Genomic DNA, 17,402 nt, shown 5'->3' with positions numbered 1-17,402 from the left:
ATTTATCTCTATTACCACTCAGATCCACAAGGTCAAATTGAGTCCACTCTTGCAGTGAGTTTATAAATGTCATACTCTTAAGCTCTTATAAGCTGTGGTTAGTTGACCACCATAGATTGAAAACTTTCAGGAACAGAGAATTTATACCTTTTGAAGTTATTATGCGTACCACGGATACTAGATTCTAGGAAGATTTTATGTAGCACATAAGTGTATTTGCTCCCTGAGAACTTCAATTACTATTTCCCATGTTGTTATCTATCTACCTAAAGCAGCTCAATATAGATCTGGCCCCTCTCTCTTTTTATTTCTGAGAACACACCATCAATATGAAGATAATTGCCAATCATCTTGTAAAGCCTCTTTAAATCCAAAGAAGAAATTGCTGGTTTTTTTAAAGATACAATCACATAGCTAATAAAAAGCATGATGCTTCCAAAAGAGAATTGTATAAAGACATGAAGTCTGTCACTTAGCTCTAAGTGTATTATCACTTTTTAAATCTAAGCTTTTATTGAGGGCTTCATGGATGTCATATTACTGAACAGCTTTTTGAAATAGCTATGGAAGCTTACCAGTCAAAATCTGCCTCTGTACAAACACAAGGCTCAGACTCCATTGCTCCTGCATATTTTCCCTGCATACACTTCCGCTCAGATTTTCGCTTCTTATATATCCTTTTGGCTCCCATGATGCATGCTTCCCCCTGCAAGGAGACAAATATGGCACAAAATTGAGCACATAGTTATACTTCTCTTATTACATAACAATGTGGTTTGGGGAGATATTCACAAACTTTATTATGAATAGATATTTAGGAACCAAATTTATGCTATTGGTATTTTCTTTCTGATGCCTATTATGAAGTATGAACACAAAGGCAGTTCCAATAATCAATGCAGATTTTTCTAATGATAGCCTCATATTCCTTATATATTTAATAAACCTCTTGGGGCAAAGTGTTAGGCTTAGTGCAATGAAGGGCACAATGGAATATAAGGTAACCTATAACTAATAAATTGACTGCTAACCTGTAATGATTAATTTTAGTTTAGTATAATAAAAGATTGATAGAGTTGGTCATTTATGAAAGAACATTGCTAAGAAACATAATATCAATTTTATTTCAATTGCTATGTTTTTCTGCATAACTTTATAGCACTAATTTTATGATCATCTACAAGAGAAGCAAGAAAGCCAAGTTCAGTCTCTTTTCCAATAAATAAAAGTTGTAAGAGTTACAATGTGTAGGCACCCCAAAAAGAAAAACAGCAGCAATGTGAGTGAAAATTCCTTTGGCTTGACCCTGAATAGGGGAAGTGTTCCTCGCTAATGCTGCACACATTGTCAAATATAGCACCTTTGTGTTCTGAAAAATCAGAGCAGGATTTTTAAAATCTATTATCCCCTGTCTATACAGAGGTAACTTACTTTAACTGGTTCCATTTCACATCATGAGCAAATTCTTCAATCAGTCAGAGTATAGCAAGTAAATGTTTCACTTTCTGAATATAGGCATGACTTCTTAGTGGGTACCTCTACTATATCCCTTAAATTGCCTGCAAGACTGACATCTATATTGGGAAATCAAAAAGAGAAGCTCTCATCCACGAGTTTTGATGAGATGTATAACTGAGGGAGATGATGTAGGACAGTAAGTTTTCTATTAGCAATTTCATATTCTTATGCCATAAGTATCTTGGAGGAAGCAAGAGCCACTATAGATTCCTAAGTAATCATAGTAATATAAAAGGACTTCTTTGGCACCACTCACCCAGCATTGTTTGACGATTTTATGCCTTAGCTGTATCTACATCGTTCATTGAAACTGGGAAAACAACCCTCACTCTGCATCTTTCATGCAGCCTTATGCTATGCTCAGACAAATTATGTTTGCATCTCAGTTCTAAGTTCATATTTCATTTTGAGGTATAAATCTAAGCTAAGCATATTTTAATTTTTATTCCATTTATCTTGCCATAAATAAAACAGAAACAACTTCACAAGAGGGTATAAATGTTGAGGTAGATTATACTGTGAGACATAAAACGTAGAAGAATGAAATGGACAACATGGACTTGAGAGTTCCAATTCTTAAGCCATAAGGAGTAGTTGTTTTCCTATATATCCTCTGCCTCTTTCCCGTGGTACATGTTCATCTCTCTAACTCCTACCTGACTGTGTAACTGCCAAGGTCTGTAGTCTTCTTCAGCACAGCGTCTATCAAAAATGGACTTATAATCCACTTTGACAAGCTGCCATTCGGAGCGGTGGCTGAAATGTCCAAACACTCTGCAGGGTTTACAGTGATAGATAGCAGTCACAATCGTGAGAACAACAACAGTTTAACAACAGCTTGCATTAAATTGTCTGCTGTGAGGATGACACACTGTGAGCCACATTACACGGATCACATCCCCTCACTGTTGAGAACGTTTATGAAGACGATCTTATCACTGACTGCGCTTTGCAGACAGATAAATTGAGGCTCAAAGACTTTTTGTCAACACATAATTAACATCCATGTCACTAGCAACTGGGAAAGACAAATTCCAAAATATTTTTTTCAAAGACACAAGAATGGTTTAGAAAAACAACTGAGGAAATACCCACAAATACTGTATTCTAGTACAACATAAACTTCTAGATGGTTTTGTTACTATATCTAGTCCACGGCTTCCATATTCTTTACCTTTTCATCAGATCCTACAGAAAATGGACACAAGAGGACCAAGTAATCACAACTCCTTTTACTTTATAAACCATGCTCTCCTACAGGGATTCAGTTAATTAGTATAGAATTTAGTCACTAGACAGTGAAGACAAAGTAGCCTTTCAGATCAGCATAGACAAAGACTACAAAGTAGCATTTCAGATCAACTTTGCTGTGTGTGAAACAATATTTTGAAAACATATTGAATAAAAGTGAGCTACTTAATAGACTTCTGATCTAGTTGTGTTTGCCATATACAAAAGTGGAAGTGTGACTACTAGGCATAGTAGATTTTTCTTGTATTTTCTCATTGCTAAAAGTGAGGAGGTTTAAATGTATGACAATTTTTCACTTTGAGTTTGACATTTTTACTGATTTCTCATTCAACTACTTTGGAATTATCTATCTTTACAGATTTTCCATGATCCATTTTCTAAGAGCAGGGAATATCACAGTTACATATTTCAAATTCAAAGTTCAAGTTTTGAAACCCATAGTAAGTTAAGTCATTAATCAAGTCTTTCATGAATTAATGATCATTACTTTCCAGACAAGAATGAATGTAAATTAAATTTTTGCAAAGCCAGATGCTCTCATAACCATAATATGTCCATATCCTTAATATGTCTCACAATCATTTAGTGCAAGAAGTCAGGGGAAAATGAAATGTCATCATCTTAAAGGTCTAGAATTTTCTACATCTACAGTGTTCACAGTATTATTACATTTTAAAAAAATACATAGCATTATTTTCTATTAAGAAAGCTATTTTTAATTTACCTAAACTCATTGAGTACAGAATGAAAAGATCAGAGCCTTTCCCTACCATCCCTTAGCTTGGGTCTTCAAAAATAGTTTGCATTCTTTTTCTTCTTTGCTGGAGGTTGTTGAAGAACAATGTATTAACATTGCTAACAACTTCCCAATTAATAGCAACAAATCCAACAGACAACTGAGAAACACCTCTTTAGGTCATAGTGAGATGGGATAATACCATACCACTTACGTCATGATTAGTGTCTCTTCTCCAGGCTCCCCCAGAACTCCATCCACAAAAAGTGGAATGGATGTGAAACTGTATTTACTCCAAGATCGACCTTCATCAAAACTCAACCTAATGGCAGAAAAGTTTGACAGTCATCACGTATCAAAAGGAAAAGGTGACATCTCTGTGTAAGGAAAGATGTTAGTCACCAGCACCGAAAGTAATACCACAATGAGACTTTGTTACAAATAACTGTACTTATTTACATCAAAAGACAGAAATAGAGATATTCAAGCTACTATGACAAGGTATGAACAAGGGAGAATCAAATTAAATAGGAATAGTCTAATAGCAGGGAGTAATATAAATATCTTTTAAGTTCTTACACCTCATGGAACTATCTTCAAATCTGCAAGTAAGTTTGACAAAAATTAAACAAATCTATCCCGAAATGACTAACTCATAAATAAGTCCCACTTATATTACATAAATCCTTACTGATCTCACTGGAATGTGTATGGAAGGACAGGCTGGTGAAGGCAAGAGAAGTCTGCATTTCTGGTGGTTCGTTATAACATAAATGCCTGTGTTCTCTTTTAAATCCATATGTTAAAAATTGCATCACTAATGATATTAGAAAATAGATACTTTGCTAAAGATAGATCTAAAGGGTAGAGTTCTCATTGTCCACCCTGAAAAGATTTGTCACTTGTATTGGTTTAATATAATGCTGATTGGCCAGTAGCCAGGCAAGTAGTATAGGTGGGGCAACCAAGCAGTAAGTATAGGTTGGGTGACCAGAACAGGAGAATTCTGGGAAGAGAAAAGGCTCAGTCTGCAGTTGTAACACAGACACAGAGGGAGCAAGATGAGAATGCCTCACTGATAAAAGCATCTGTGTGCTTCTTTGGGACAGAACGACTGCGTGACCTGGCCAGACAGAAACCTCTATCAAACAAAGTTGGATGGGATATGAGGTAAGTTAGTATGAGCTTGCTCACACAAATAATAATAGTGAATAGTAGAGTGAATACTTGTGAGATATTACTTGTAGGCAATTTACATTGGTATAGATTCTTGTATATTTATACAAATTCAAGTTATATTAAATATGTTCCTCTTTCTGTTTATAATATTTGTATACTAGGCAAAGTTATGTTGTCATATTGTAAGCATGCATGCTTCTATCTCTGCTTAAGATATTTTGTATATTGATGCAATTTTAGAATATATTTATAATATTGCACTGTAAATTTCTACCTCTGACCAAGATACTTATACATTGTTTACATTTTGGGGTCATTGTCCTCATTTGCTACACAGCCATTTAAAGATTAATATTCTAATATAAAGTCTTAGTCTTTAAGCTACATATGAATTAAGTATTATATGTCTATCATCATTCATGTTTGCATATTTATGGTTAGACTAACCAGGTTCTTTCGATACATAGAGACTGTATTCCGTGTGGATAGGTAATTTTCAACTACTTCAAAGAACTATAGAATACGGCATTTAAATAATTTAGGGTTCTGTTGACCTGAAACACGATTGCTCCTGGCAGCACCAATCTATTCCTGAGAGAATGCTGAGCACCAAAGACACTCCACTTGGAGCTTGTTTTCATCTTGACAAAACTGGCCTTTGGGCAAGGAACTGCTCATGCCTCCACCACTGACAAATTGCATGGTGTCTGAACAAGAAGAATACAAGAAAAAAAACTGCCAAACCTTTCCAAGATAGGATAAGATTGTTCTGAAAATTTTCTTGCCTCCAAAAATGGTCAGTTATTCTAGGCCTTAGCCAAAGCTGGTTGCTACAACCCTGCAAATGAGACTTTGGTGGTTGCCCAGGTAGCCAGTTGTCTCTGTCACTTATTGCACATTTTGGAAGTTTCTTGATTGCACTTCCTGTCTACTCAAGTAATATTATTTCTCTTCTCAGGTCTTCAATGGGGTTGAAGACTAGATAGTCATAGTTACTTACCTCTCATGACTTGACCAGCTATTTCTAATACAAGACTTAGAATTCTTAGGATAAGATAATTAGTGAAACGTTTATCATATGTTTTTTGTTTGATATTGTTTATGCTGGTTGTAATTCTAATTTTTATATGTGATATTTGCTCTTATTGTATATAGTTTTGTATTAGGCTTAGAACTCTTTTATTTAAGCAGAAGGGAGAGGTCTTGTGGAACTCCTTCAGCCAATAGTCTTTAAAACGCCAGTCTACTTGGGTGTGGCCTCTTATACTATAAATGCCAACATAAGACCTGTACACTCTCTCCCAGCTTCTGGATTTGGTTTCTGTTCCCCATTCGTCAAATGACTGTGATCTGTGAGTCTACCCCTAAATAAATAACCTTTTATTATGCTCAAGTCTGAGTGAGTAGGGGATTATTTTACAGCATGCATCATTACCTCAGAAATGAAAGTATTGTCTTAAGAAAAGGACCCAGACTGTCTTTCCTTTTTTGTCATGTGGAAACACAGGAACAAGGCACTGTTTAGGAATTCAAAAGTGGTTGTTCAGCTGAAATGGACTTGGCCAGCATTTATGTCTTATACTTCAAGCTCACAAAACTATAAAAAAATGAATTTCTCCTGTCCATGAGTTATCTTGTTATGGTATGTGGTAACAGCAGCCTGAGCACTGCCTGAGACAACTGAATGAGAGGGTATGTTTTACTCTGTAGATGCCTTTCCTCAGGACCAACCTTTGAAATTTTCTCCTAAGGTCATTAATATAATAAAATATGGAAGGAAAATCAGGCTTTTGATTTTTTTACAAGTAAAATATGCAGTGGACCACTTCCAAATATGAATAAGGAAACCTGTTGAAAACCCCTGTAGACATTAGTTCTTGCACTTTCATTAATAAAAGACACAGGTATATTTGAGGAACGTCACCTCACTAAAGGGAACTAAGGAAGTATCACAGGCAAAACAGGATAAGAGCAGAATAATCATGAACTGCAAATCTCTGTGTGGGATGCACAAAACTGTGTATATACTAAACTTCATGAGATGCTGCTAGGGATGGGTGATTGCAAGTACTGTCCTCTGCTGAGAAATTACGGAAGAGTGTGAATGAGGCTGTCCAGCTGATGGCACTTTGAGGGACTACGAAACTGATGCAAGCATTGTCACATTTGAATATCATAATGTAGTTGTTCTCTTAGGAGCAGAAACACTTGCTCATCCTTCTGTTTGTCCCAACTTCCCCTTTCCAAAGTCTTAGGCCACAATCTTACTTCAATGGGACAAACATGAAATGATGTGGCAGTTAGAACAGACATAGTCGTAGTGTGATGGCCTGGATAAAATGGCCACATGCATTTTTCTAGGCTAGAAGTAGCCTTACCAAAGGTGACGAATTGGGAGAGATGTGTGTTTCATAGCAACCAGGACTCCACCTTGATCTAAGTACAAAATGCTGTGCTCTTCTTCAAAGATCTGAATGAGAGAAAGAAGAACACATGAACACACAATGACATTACATCTGTACCTGGCATCCAGGGTATGGAGAATCAGTCTATTCAGAAGATTAAAATCTCTCATATAGAAATGGGTTTCCCTAAACTTTGAGAAAATGTAAGAGAAAAGACAGTGCTTCCCGACATGGGCTACATCTATCACCGATAGTAAATAAAATAATTTTATATTTCTACAAAAATAAATTTTAAGCATTAATGGCATCTGTTCATGTTTTTATTCTCTTGTATTGTGAAATACTTATCAATTCCTATTTCTGAAGATGATGTCAGAGCATGGGGAAACTGTAAATAGTGTACATATCTAGATGCAAAGAACCGTGGCAACGCTTTAGTACAGCATTCTCATTCATATACTAAGATTTGCAGAGTGGGAATGCACAAATAGCAATGGGTGAAGCTGAGGCTCACTGTGCTGCATTGACCTCTTCAGATGTAATTATCTAATATCTCCAAATTCCCAAACTCGATCAAAAGAGATGTTTTCTCATTTGACTCATAGATATCCTTCCAAGTGACAAGTAGCTCTCATTAAGACAAAATCATTAACTTTGGTCACATTTAAAATGGAGTCTTTCATAAAATGTGGGAAAATGAATCTAAAATCATATGGAGACACTCCAGAAAGAATCTCTAAATTTCTCTATGTAAAAAGCTTTCTGGGTTCTCAGTTAAAATGTTATGATGGACTCATCTGAAGTTATATTAGAGACATAATCTCTCTTTTTATTCTTTTCAGTAAGTGTGTGTGTGTGTGTGTGTGTGTATGTGTAAGAGAGAAAGAGAGAGAGGGAGAGAGAGAGAGAAATGCATGAGGCCAGAAGAAGGTACTGAACTCCTTGAAGCTGTAGTTACAGATTGTCATGAATTTCTGGATGTGGGAGTTAGGGGACCAAATTTTGGGTCTTTAAAGTGCAGAAAGGAACTTAATCACATAACCATTCTTCAGTCTCATTAATTCTTATCTATAATATATGACCCCTTCTTGTATCAGGAGAGAGTTCTATGTCTCGTTTAGTGTCAGAGGAAAGAAATGGAATCCTGAGGAATCCTGACACTGTCCCCCAAAAGTTCCTTTAGGTTGTCCATCTTCTTTCAGACCCCCAAAATTTCTTTTGTTCTCTTTAATCAAAATATGCAATATCATTGAGGGATTAAAACTAAGAAAGAACATTGGGCCATCGGGTCCTCCTCCTCCTTTTCCTTTCATGAAATTGCAAGTAAAGTAAGCCCGTTGTTAAGTATGATTACCTGTGCATTAGATTTCAATTTACAGTGCTAGTCATTGTATGATAATTAAGCACCAGAGGCTTATTAAAACATATTTATTGAGGTGTAACAGTCATACATTAGGCTTGTTGTGATAGCTAAACCTCATTAAATGCCTGCTTTATAAGCTGTCAGAATCTAATTTTCATTCAGAAGAAAGGTAGGAAGCAGCTAAGCTAAGCACATTGGTTTGAAGTGGCTCCATTTGTGTTTATTGACCATATGTAGTCTGAGAGTTATTACTCTGTCATTTACACATGAGATTTAAACAATGTAGAATGCCAACTGGGTAATGGTTATTTTTGCTTCCCTTTGAGGCAAGGAGAATTTATAAAGACAACTAAGTTTTACATGTGCAATCCACTCTGAGGGATCCAAGTTTCTTATATGATAGACTCAGGGATTCCATTTTCTTTTGCATAAAAATGCCTTCCAACTTGATTTCAGATGCATTTTTAGATATGGACCCATGATACAAAAATATCTTTATCAAAGGATAAAAACATCAACCTCTATAAATTTGGTTTAGTTCATTTCTCACTTAAATTAAAATGAGAAAAAGAAATATATTATTCAGGTCAGAATGTATATACAATGCTGTCTTTAGGTTTCTATATTTGAAATAAGTTGAACTATGACTTAGAACTTGAGCAGGCCAACTTAGACCAAGGGTATTTTCTTACCTGCCTCCAAGTGTTTCCTGCGTCTGAAGAGACAAACATGCTGATGTCGCTATCTGACAGTTCAGAACCTATATTACCTAGAAAGAGTGCAGGGCCATTAGTGGGAGGAAGATTCTGAAAGAGTCAAAAACAGATCACATCAGCAGTCTGCACTGCCTAGATGGATTTCAACTATAAACTTTCTGTCTAAGCAAGGATTTTCAGTAAACTTGTTTCAGGTCAATGGCTTAGTTGGCTTTCAAAAATATATTTATCTTGCTCATTAAATGCCAAACACAGATGTCTAATTTCTTAAAATAAACACATAAACAATAGTAAGCAAAGCATTCACTCATCTTACCTGAAGCAACTATAATACTTGGGGCTGTGTCCCTGCTGGCAATGATCCCAGAGGTGTAGGGATTCTCAGAGACCTTGAGATGAAGGTGTAGTGAGCAATAAGGCTAGGAAGAAGAGAACTGAATGTCAAATATGCACAAAATCAACATGGCCACTCGAAACAGATTCTACAGCCAGAAACATTGCTACAAATTCAGGATCAACCTGGTATACAGAGTATGTTCCAGGGATTCCTAGAAAGACCCTAACTCACATTTTTAAAGTAAATGCAAAACAAAATAAACTAAAAGACCTAGATTCAGAACATCTAATCTATCTATCTATCTATCCATCTAGCTACTTATCCAGTCTGTCTTCCATCTATGAACATCTTCATCTACCCATTGCACTCATCCATCCACCAATTCATCACTGTTATGTTCCCAAATGTCTATTGTCAACCAACTATATGACAGCTTTTAGGAGGGTGTAAAGAAAACACCGCTAAAACAGTCCTAATTTACCTAAATTATATTTAGTATGATAAACTTTCTAACAACTGTAAAATGCTAGTCAGAACTCATTAAACAATTGTGGACCAAAACTTGATTTCTGCCATTACAGACATTTATTTAAAAGGACATAAGAACTTTCTATTGGTCACTGGGTTAAAACAAAGTATTTTAATGCTCCCAATAAATATAAAAACAAAACATTATAAAACTCTAGATGGTGAGGAGACAAGGGCCAGTTTGGTATTAAGACTGACTCCTAAGAGAAAGTATAACCTGAGGGAGAATGGGAAGGTGATATGACCAAGATATTTGAGAGGACATTTGGGACATGAGTAATTCCAATAACAAAGAACAAGAGGGGAACTGATAGACTATCACAGTATGTAGCCAGGAAAGACTAAAGGAACAATGGAACATGATGCAAAGAAATGGGGATGAGTTGACCTAGGAGGACTTGGGAAATCAGTTGGCAGCTCAGCCATTAAATGCCACAGAACATGATCTCAGCATAGAAAATTCAGTGTGAGGTGTGAAACCGCCCTAACATCTGCCAACAACTGACACAATGTCATCACCAGATCCTGGTTATTTTTTAATGAATGTGTATTAAATATACAAACTCATGAGTTTCATCACTGACATGTACACAACACACTTTAATCATCTTTATCCCTTTTCTTATCCCCATTTTGGTTTTGCTCATTACAAAAATCATTTTAATAGACAAAATGCAGTAGCAATAATTTTTAAATGAAAATTTTAGGCAATTGTTTATGTGTGCTCAGAGGCCTTGGTCAAATTCTCTGATTAAGAAGTCAATAGTTTCTCAAAAGTGGATAGTACTTCTTATATGAATTTTGTTGATAGAAGTCCATATACTGAACTGTCGAAAACACAAGCTTGTGTTTGAACCCTAGTTTCCTTTCATCTCTTAGGAAGACTGCTTCCTAATCTTATTGAACTGAGTTTTGGGAATCACCAGTGTATCTCAGTTATGACTTTTATTCCTCTCTGTAAGTCTCAGTCAGAAAATATTCAGAGAACTTCTGGAATGCAATGATTAAATTTATAGTGAATGGTGTAAATGACAAAGCAACAATGAAAGTCAGGAATAAAAGCAGCCAAACACTGCAAAATGAAATCACAGATCACAATAGTGTAGCAGAATTCTCACTAACAGCACGGAAAGTACAGCCCTTAAGGAACAATGAATTGCTGGTTCTGCATGAAAATTCTATGCAAAGTTTTCAAGGAGAGTTTCATGCTCATAACATTCTGAAAAGGAACACACAGCTCTGAAAGAGAAGGAACCAAGTACTAGGCTTCTTTATGCCCATCAGGAAGAGGACAGGACCCAAGGGCAATGTTGTGGGACATCTAGATATGCTATGACAGGAAGAATGGAGTCATCACATCTTGGAAACTTTTCTGTCACATGTAGCTTACATATTTCCTTTTGTCTGGTTTAGCAACATTTATTTTACTCTGAGTAATCCTGAATGGTCTGTTTCAGGTATGGTATAATTTGATCTTTTTCAGAAAATCTAGAAATAAAAACAAATCAGGTTCTATATTGCATCTCATATGGAATCTTGCATATAATTTTGAAAACATACTAACAGGCTTAAAACAAACAGCAAGCAAGGGTGCTTTTTGTTACATGGAAGATATTATTGTTTTACTGAGAACAAGAGAAAAGCATAAACCTGAGTATAAATCAATCTGAGTAATGATGTCACCATATTCATAGCATTCCAAGGAGTGCCATACAGCCTGGGTATTATCTCTAGACATAGAAATTTCATGGAGTGCCATTTAAATCACTTAACAGAGCACTAGATTCATGTACAAGGGAGTGTCCAGGTCACAGTCTTGAGCAGTTGAAAGATTATGAGGCTCAGTTGGCATCTGAGCCAGTAATTATTTGGTATGGAAACGTGTGATAACAAAGAGACGAGGGCATTTCAATCAGCTATCTCAGACCTGCTCTCTGGCCCTGGCTTTCAGAGGGCCAAGGAATTAATTTGAGAAGCAAAGGCACCAGTTCATGCTGCAGCGAGGTTTACAAATGATCTCACTGACTTGGCCTCCTCTCTCACATTCATAGTCTTGGATTGCCCCCAGCTGGTACTTAGAGAATTTTCTATGCCATATTTTTCTGTTTCTTTCATTTTCTTTATCAAACAGTTTATATGACTGACTCCAATGTCTCAAGAAAATCAAGAGAAAGTGACTGTACTTTAGTTAACATTTTGTATTTGGTCTGTTATGTCAAAAGTTATTCCATGACAAACCACTGTCAGGTTTATTGTAAGGATCATCACACTGTTCCGAGTCTTTGGAGGACATGGAAAATGGCTTCTGAATTCTTATGTACATTTTGGACAGGAAGGGGCACTTTATGATTCTTTTTTCCCCTTTTCTTTTTTGCCTTCAAGTCTTTATCTTGCTCATGGGCAAATAGGTGTAGAGGACCTAACTATGTTTCTTCTTACAGCTGCAGTTGCTATAGCGATCTCTCTAGGGTCATCTCCAACACAACAAAGAATGGGAAGTTTCAGGTTTCAAGGGTGCCTCCTGATATCTTTTCCTTTCCTTCCATACAAAGCAAACATGAGAATGTGCACTGATACCAACCGTGTTCTAGCAGCTGGCTTACAGAAGATGGGTCACCAGCATCCACAGTCAGAAACTGCCCTTTGTGTCTTTCATCTGCTTACCAGCCATGGTATATTATGAATCTTCCTAGTGGCTCTGAGATACTGGCTTCTTAGTCTCTAACGTTATCCTACTGAGGCACAAGGTATCTTGAGAATCAGAAGCTCATGGAAGGCCAGACAAAGGGAGGAAAAGCATGTGCAGAGTTCCATTTGATTTTAGGGAGTTCCCAAATCCATTAGCATCACCTCCAGATCAAATTACCTTCTTTCCTACCCTGGTCTTTTCTTTTATCTAACAAAACTATTTGGACAAGTGTATGTGTTCCATAAATACCCAGTGGGACTAAATTAATGCTTTATTTCTTCATCTTGGATACTTACCATTCAATCTTCCTGTCTAACTGAAACACTGTACCCACCCATCATTTTATTTTATTTTTTAATCGTTGCTTTTCTGTCTCGAGGGTCTCAGTTATAGCCCCTGTTTAGGCATCCTTTGATTAAATCTTCCCCTTTATAGAACTTTCCTGTTTTTTGTCTGTTTGTTTTGTCTTATAGAATATCCTCTGTTAAGAGATATTTTGTTCTTTGCCGTTGAGAACACCACTACTTACATATCATAGGTTAGTAGCAAATCATATTTGTCAATTGGTTGCTGCTAACTATACTTATCACAGTTAATTATCTTCTGTGTTTCAAGTACAATGGGGAATCATTTCGTTGTAAAAGACACTTGTCCAATAAAAATATGAACTCAACAAACTTTTAGGGTTGATTTAATAAAGAACCAGTCCCAAAGTCTACTTTTTCCCCCTCCACCATTTGTAATAACAGCCTTCACATCTCATACTCACAGCATCTCATCCCCATAGCTACTAATGTGAAAGTTATAGAATAAACACAGGTCAGAACTTTCGGTAGGCACAAGACACCACTAAGTCTCCAAATAGCATTCTTGAACACTTCCCCAAGCATACGTGATTTTGTCCACTACTTATTCTTAATTATTGAAAATAATCCATTTTGTATTCGGTAAAGATTCAATCACAAAGAAGAAGGATGACCTCAAAAGAGTTGTTTAAATGTGGAGTGTGCAGTACCACTTCAGTTCAACACAATGGAGTCCTAGAGTCTACAGGAATCTCTCACAGCATTCCCTGCTCAGCTCCAGATTGAAAATTTTTTAAAAAAGTGAAATGATTACAAAGAAGTCAGGGTCTCCCTGCACAGAGCCCTGTGCTTTTCCTCAGAGGCCCAAGCATTTGTCACAGTCTTGGATGTGCCTCCACATTGCCTCTTAAGAACCCGATTCTCAGGTTTTGGTGGAAGATGACTATGTCCTGCAATACCCTATCTAATTGTTCAATGCAGTCTTCAGAAGAAAGAAATCCCAGCTGAGTCTCTGGGCAATCAGTTTGAAAGTCCTAAAAATACAGCCCCAATTTACTCTGGATGTCTTATTCTATAGAATACATCTTGTCAGGGACATTCCATTTGGGGCTGTAATTCTGGACTTGTTCACGTTTGTAACAGCCCCGCTGGAAAGTCTCTTCTCTAATCACTGGTCTCTGCTCTGAGTGACACTGCCACTGTCCAAGTACTACAATCTAAAATCGCCTTTTTATCTCCGCTGCCACTGCCTCCCAAGCCTTAGAAGCTTTCCTTTCTTTCTTTCTTTTCAGTTGAGGTGTACCGTAGTTTAACGATTTTTCCTCCTATTTTGTGCCATTGGGATGATTTTTTAAACTGATTTTGCCTCTCTTTCCTATTTCCTTTGTCAGCTTCCCTTCTTTAATCTGGTTTTTTTTTTTTTTTTTTGGTTTTCAAAGCTTATGGTAAACTGCTTTGAGTAATAAGATTAATAAAGAAATAAAGAAAGAAGGTTCAAAGATTCCTGGATCCAAACCATCTGTATCCCAATAATTCATGTGTCTTTAATCTCAATTAGCCTCTCGATTTTGTTAGCATTGGGGTTAATTTGAATTCGTGAGGACATTACAGCGATATCTTCAGTCTAATTGACAAGAATGACACAGTTTTGATTAAAATAGTTCTGAAAGTCAGACACCTTTCAATGGGGTGATTACATTTACCACACAAAACATACAAATATAGCATATATGTTGAATCCTCCATGACTCAAGTTTGTGTGTTTCTCGATGCAAATTTTTGGGATTGGCATAAAGATGGTCATAGTTTTGTATTCTTGGAGTAGACATTTAATACAGGAAGATGGAAACGAAAGGCAGCATATAAAAATGCTGACTTTAGATAATGAATCTTACAAAGAAAAAGAATAAAATAAGCAGATTTGACATCATTAGATACTCATGAAAACCACCTAAGAAGCAAGGATCTGAATGGAAAGAAAAGGCCTATTTTGAAAATGGGATCCTTTAAAAGAAATAATAGGAAATCCCATGGCAAGACATACATGAACACAGTAAGTTCATAATATGAAAAGAAGTGAACTCTTTCTTCTCCATAATGACTTGTGGATGAGGAAGGATGGAGGGGGGTAGGGTCTAACTAGAAGGAACAGACAGAGGCCAGGTAATAGGACGTCATACATATTTTAATAAAATATTGGATTTATTGTACTTGAACTAGAAAGTCAACAGAAATCTTAAGTAAATGATGCACATTTAAACTTTCATATGACACTGTTTGATAAAAACGGACAAATGAGAAATCTAGTAGGCAAGATAATATGCAAGCGATGTAGTAGTCATCTAGGGCCATGAGTGTGCTGCTAACTGCAGAACACAGGTGGAATTCTGAGGGTGATGAAATCACACAGCATACACATTTGCCTGTCACTGATGCTTTCTACGTACACTTTAATTCAATAGAATTGACTTTTTAAAAAATGGGCTACTGTGTGAAGGATGAGTTGCTGGGTAGAAATGAGAAGACAGTGTGGCCAATAGGAGATTTTCACTGAGTACCAACCAATAAGTGTTTACACTTGGATTAATAGTCCCATGGCAATGGGCAAGGGGGCCAATACTCTATCCCTATTTCAGAAATATAATAATACAGCTTCACAGTTCTGGGTTGGGGTTGGGAGAAAGCGTGCCTTGCTCAGTGTCTTGCTAAGAAGAGCCACTTTCAGTAGTCCCTTTATGATGCCACAGAGGAGAGAGACAAAGCTGTCTATGTGACATGGTTAATAGTCTTTCTCATAGGTATTGATCTCCAAGTTATGTGGTATGGGTGAAAGACGTTATTAAGGTGCTAGTGTATTTGAACATCATAGTTCCATAACCTGGAGTAGTTGAATAGGAAGCTGATACATTTTAATAGCACTGACCCATACCTTGACTAATATAGATACCTATAGCATTTACCTAGTCAATCACTGAACTCTGAACTCTCCATCACAATAGGCTATTTTTCTCCCAGTAGGTTGCTTGTAATAATGATGGTGTCTGAGTAGGAGCTGAAATTGAAGACTGCTTTGCTGATGTACAGTGATGACGTAAATGTCTGTTACAACTAATAAGGTCAAACTGTAGCATCCTTCTGAGAAAGATGTTGACCTACCTACTGCTATGTGAGATGAACCTGAGAAGTGACTGCCCCAGAATTGTGGGATAAATAAAGCGGAGTGAAGAGTACATCAAAGTTAGTGTTATGAATGGTGAGATCAATAATAGATGCACATAGAGATGAAATAGATTTGAATATACACATACACATATATACACATACACACATAGCCACATCTTAAGACCTTACTATAAAGCTACGTGATCACTCCCATACTGATGGCTCCTTTGTGTGATCTTTAAAATAACTTTTGAGATGTTTAAAAGAACATTATATGTATTAAAATATACTTTGATTGAAAATGTATCTCTTCCTCCTCTGTTTCTGTATTCACTAGGTATCCACTGATGTGCTGAGCATATGATGGCCATCAGAGCCACGATGATGCAACTAAGAAATGCTTTGTTTATAAATCTAGTATCACTCAGGCAAGTAAGCTGAAAACTCCTTGGTAACACTGTCTTTCATCTTTCTCTAGGATACCATCCTATCTTTTAATACATGAATAATTTCTTGCTGACATATCTGAAAAAGAAACATCAATGAAAGAAAGCCATGGATATAATACAGTAATATAAATATAGTAGTAATATAAATATCTTAGGCTTGCTTTGAATGCACATGGCTACTGATTCTATCTTCGTAAAGTGAAAATGGCAATGGAAAATAAATAACCATGTAAGTGTGACTGTGTCCCAGTAAAGCATTACACAGCAAAGCAAGTGCTAATCTACATTTTCCCTACATGTCACAGATTTTTGCAAGGCCAAACATTATAGACTAAAGCAGATAAAGAGGGGAACTCTCATCCATTGTTGGTGGGAATGCAAACTTGTGCAGCCACTGTGGAAATCAGTGTGGCGGTTTCTCAGGAAACTGGGAGTCAATCTCCCTCAAGACCCAGCAATTCCACTCTTGGGAATATACCCAAGAGATGCCCTATCATACCACAAAAGCATTTGTTCAACTATGTTCATAGCAGCACTATTTGCAATAGCCAGAACCTGGAAACAACCTAGGTGCCCCTCAATAGAAGAATGGCTAAAGAAGGTGTGGAACATATATACACTAGAGTTTTACTCAGCGGTAAAAAACAATGACATCTTGAATTTTGCATGCAAATGGATGGACATAGAAAACGCTTTACTGAGTGAGGTAAGCCAGACCCAAAAAGAGGAATATGGTATGTATTCACTCATAAGTGGATTCTAGC

At 36.6% G+C, this 17,402-nt stretch overlaps 1 protein-coding gene across 7 annotated transcripts in view; it reads right to left on the bottom strand.

The window, feature by feature from the left end:
* Sorcs1 (sortilin related VPS10 domain containing receptor 1) overlaps positions 1–17,402 on the bottom strand; it is a 515,423-nt gene that overhangs the window by 85,553 nt on the left and 412,468 nt on the right. For all 7 annotated transcript variants that reach the window (XM_085694085.2, XM_048424037.3, XM_048424036.3 and 4 more), the window contains exons 11-16: positions 9,485–9,587; positions 9,145–9,221; positions 7,063–7,154; positions 3,720–3,827; positions 2,175–2,292; positions 576–706 (exon numbers count right to left, since the gene is read on the bottom strand). In XM_085694085.2, coding sequence (XP_085550211.2) covers positions 576–706; positions 2,175–2,292; positions 3,720–3,827; positions 7,063–7,154; positions 9,145–9,221; positions 9,485–9,587 — 629 coding nt within the window. The remainder of the gene's footprint in view (positions 1–575; positions 707–2,174; positions 2,293–3,719; positions 3,828–7,062; positions 7,155–9,144; positions 9,222–9,484; positions 9,588–17,402) is intronic.

The sequence above is a fragment of the Myodes glareolus genome, chromosome 7 (genome assembly GCF_982192425.1).
Source record: "Myodes glareolus chromosome 7, mMyoGla1.1, whole genome shotgun sequence".
Classification (NCBI taxonomy): Eukaryota; Metazoa; Chordata; class Mammalia; order Rodentia; family Cricetidae; genus Myodes; species Myodes glareolus.
Note: the sequence above shows the minus strand (reverse complement) of the source record. Positions and strands in the feature narration are given on the sequence as shown.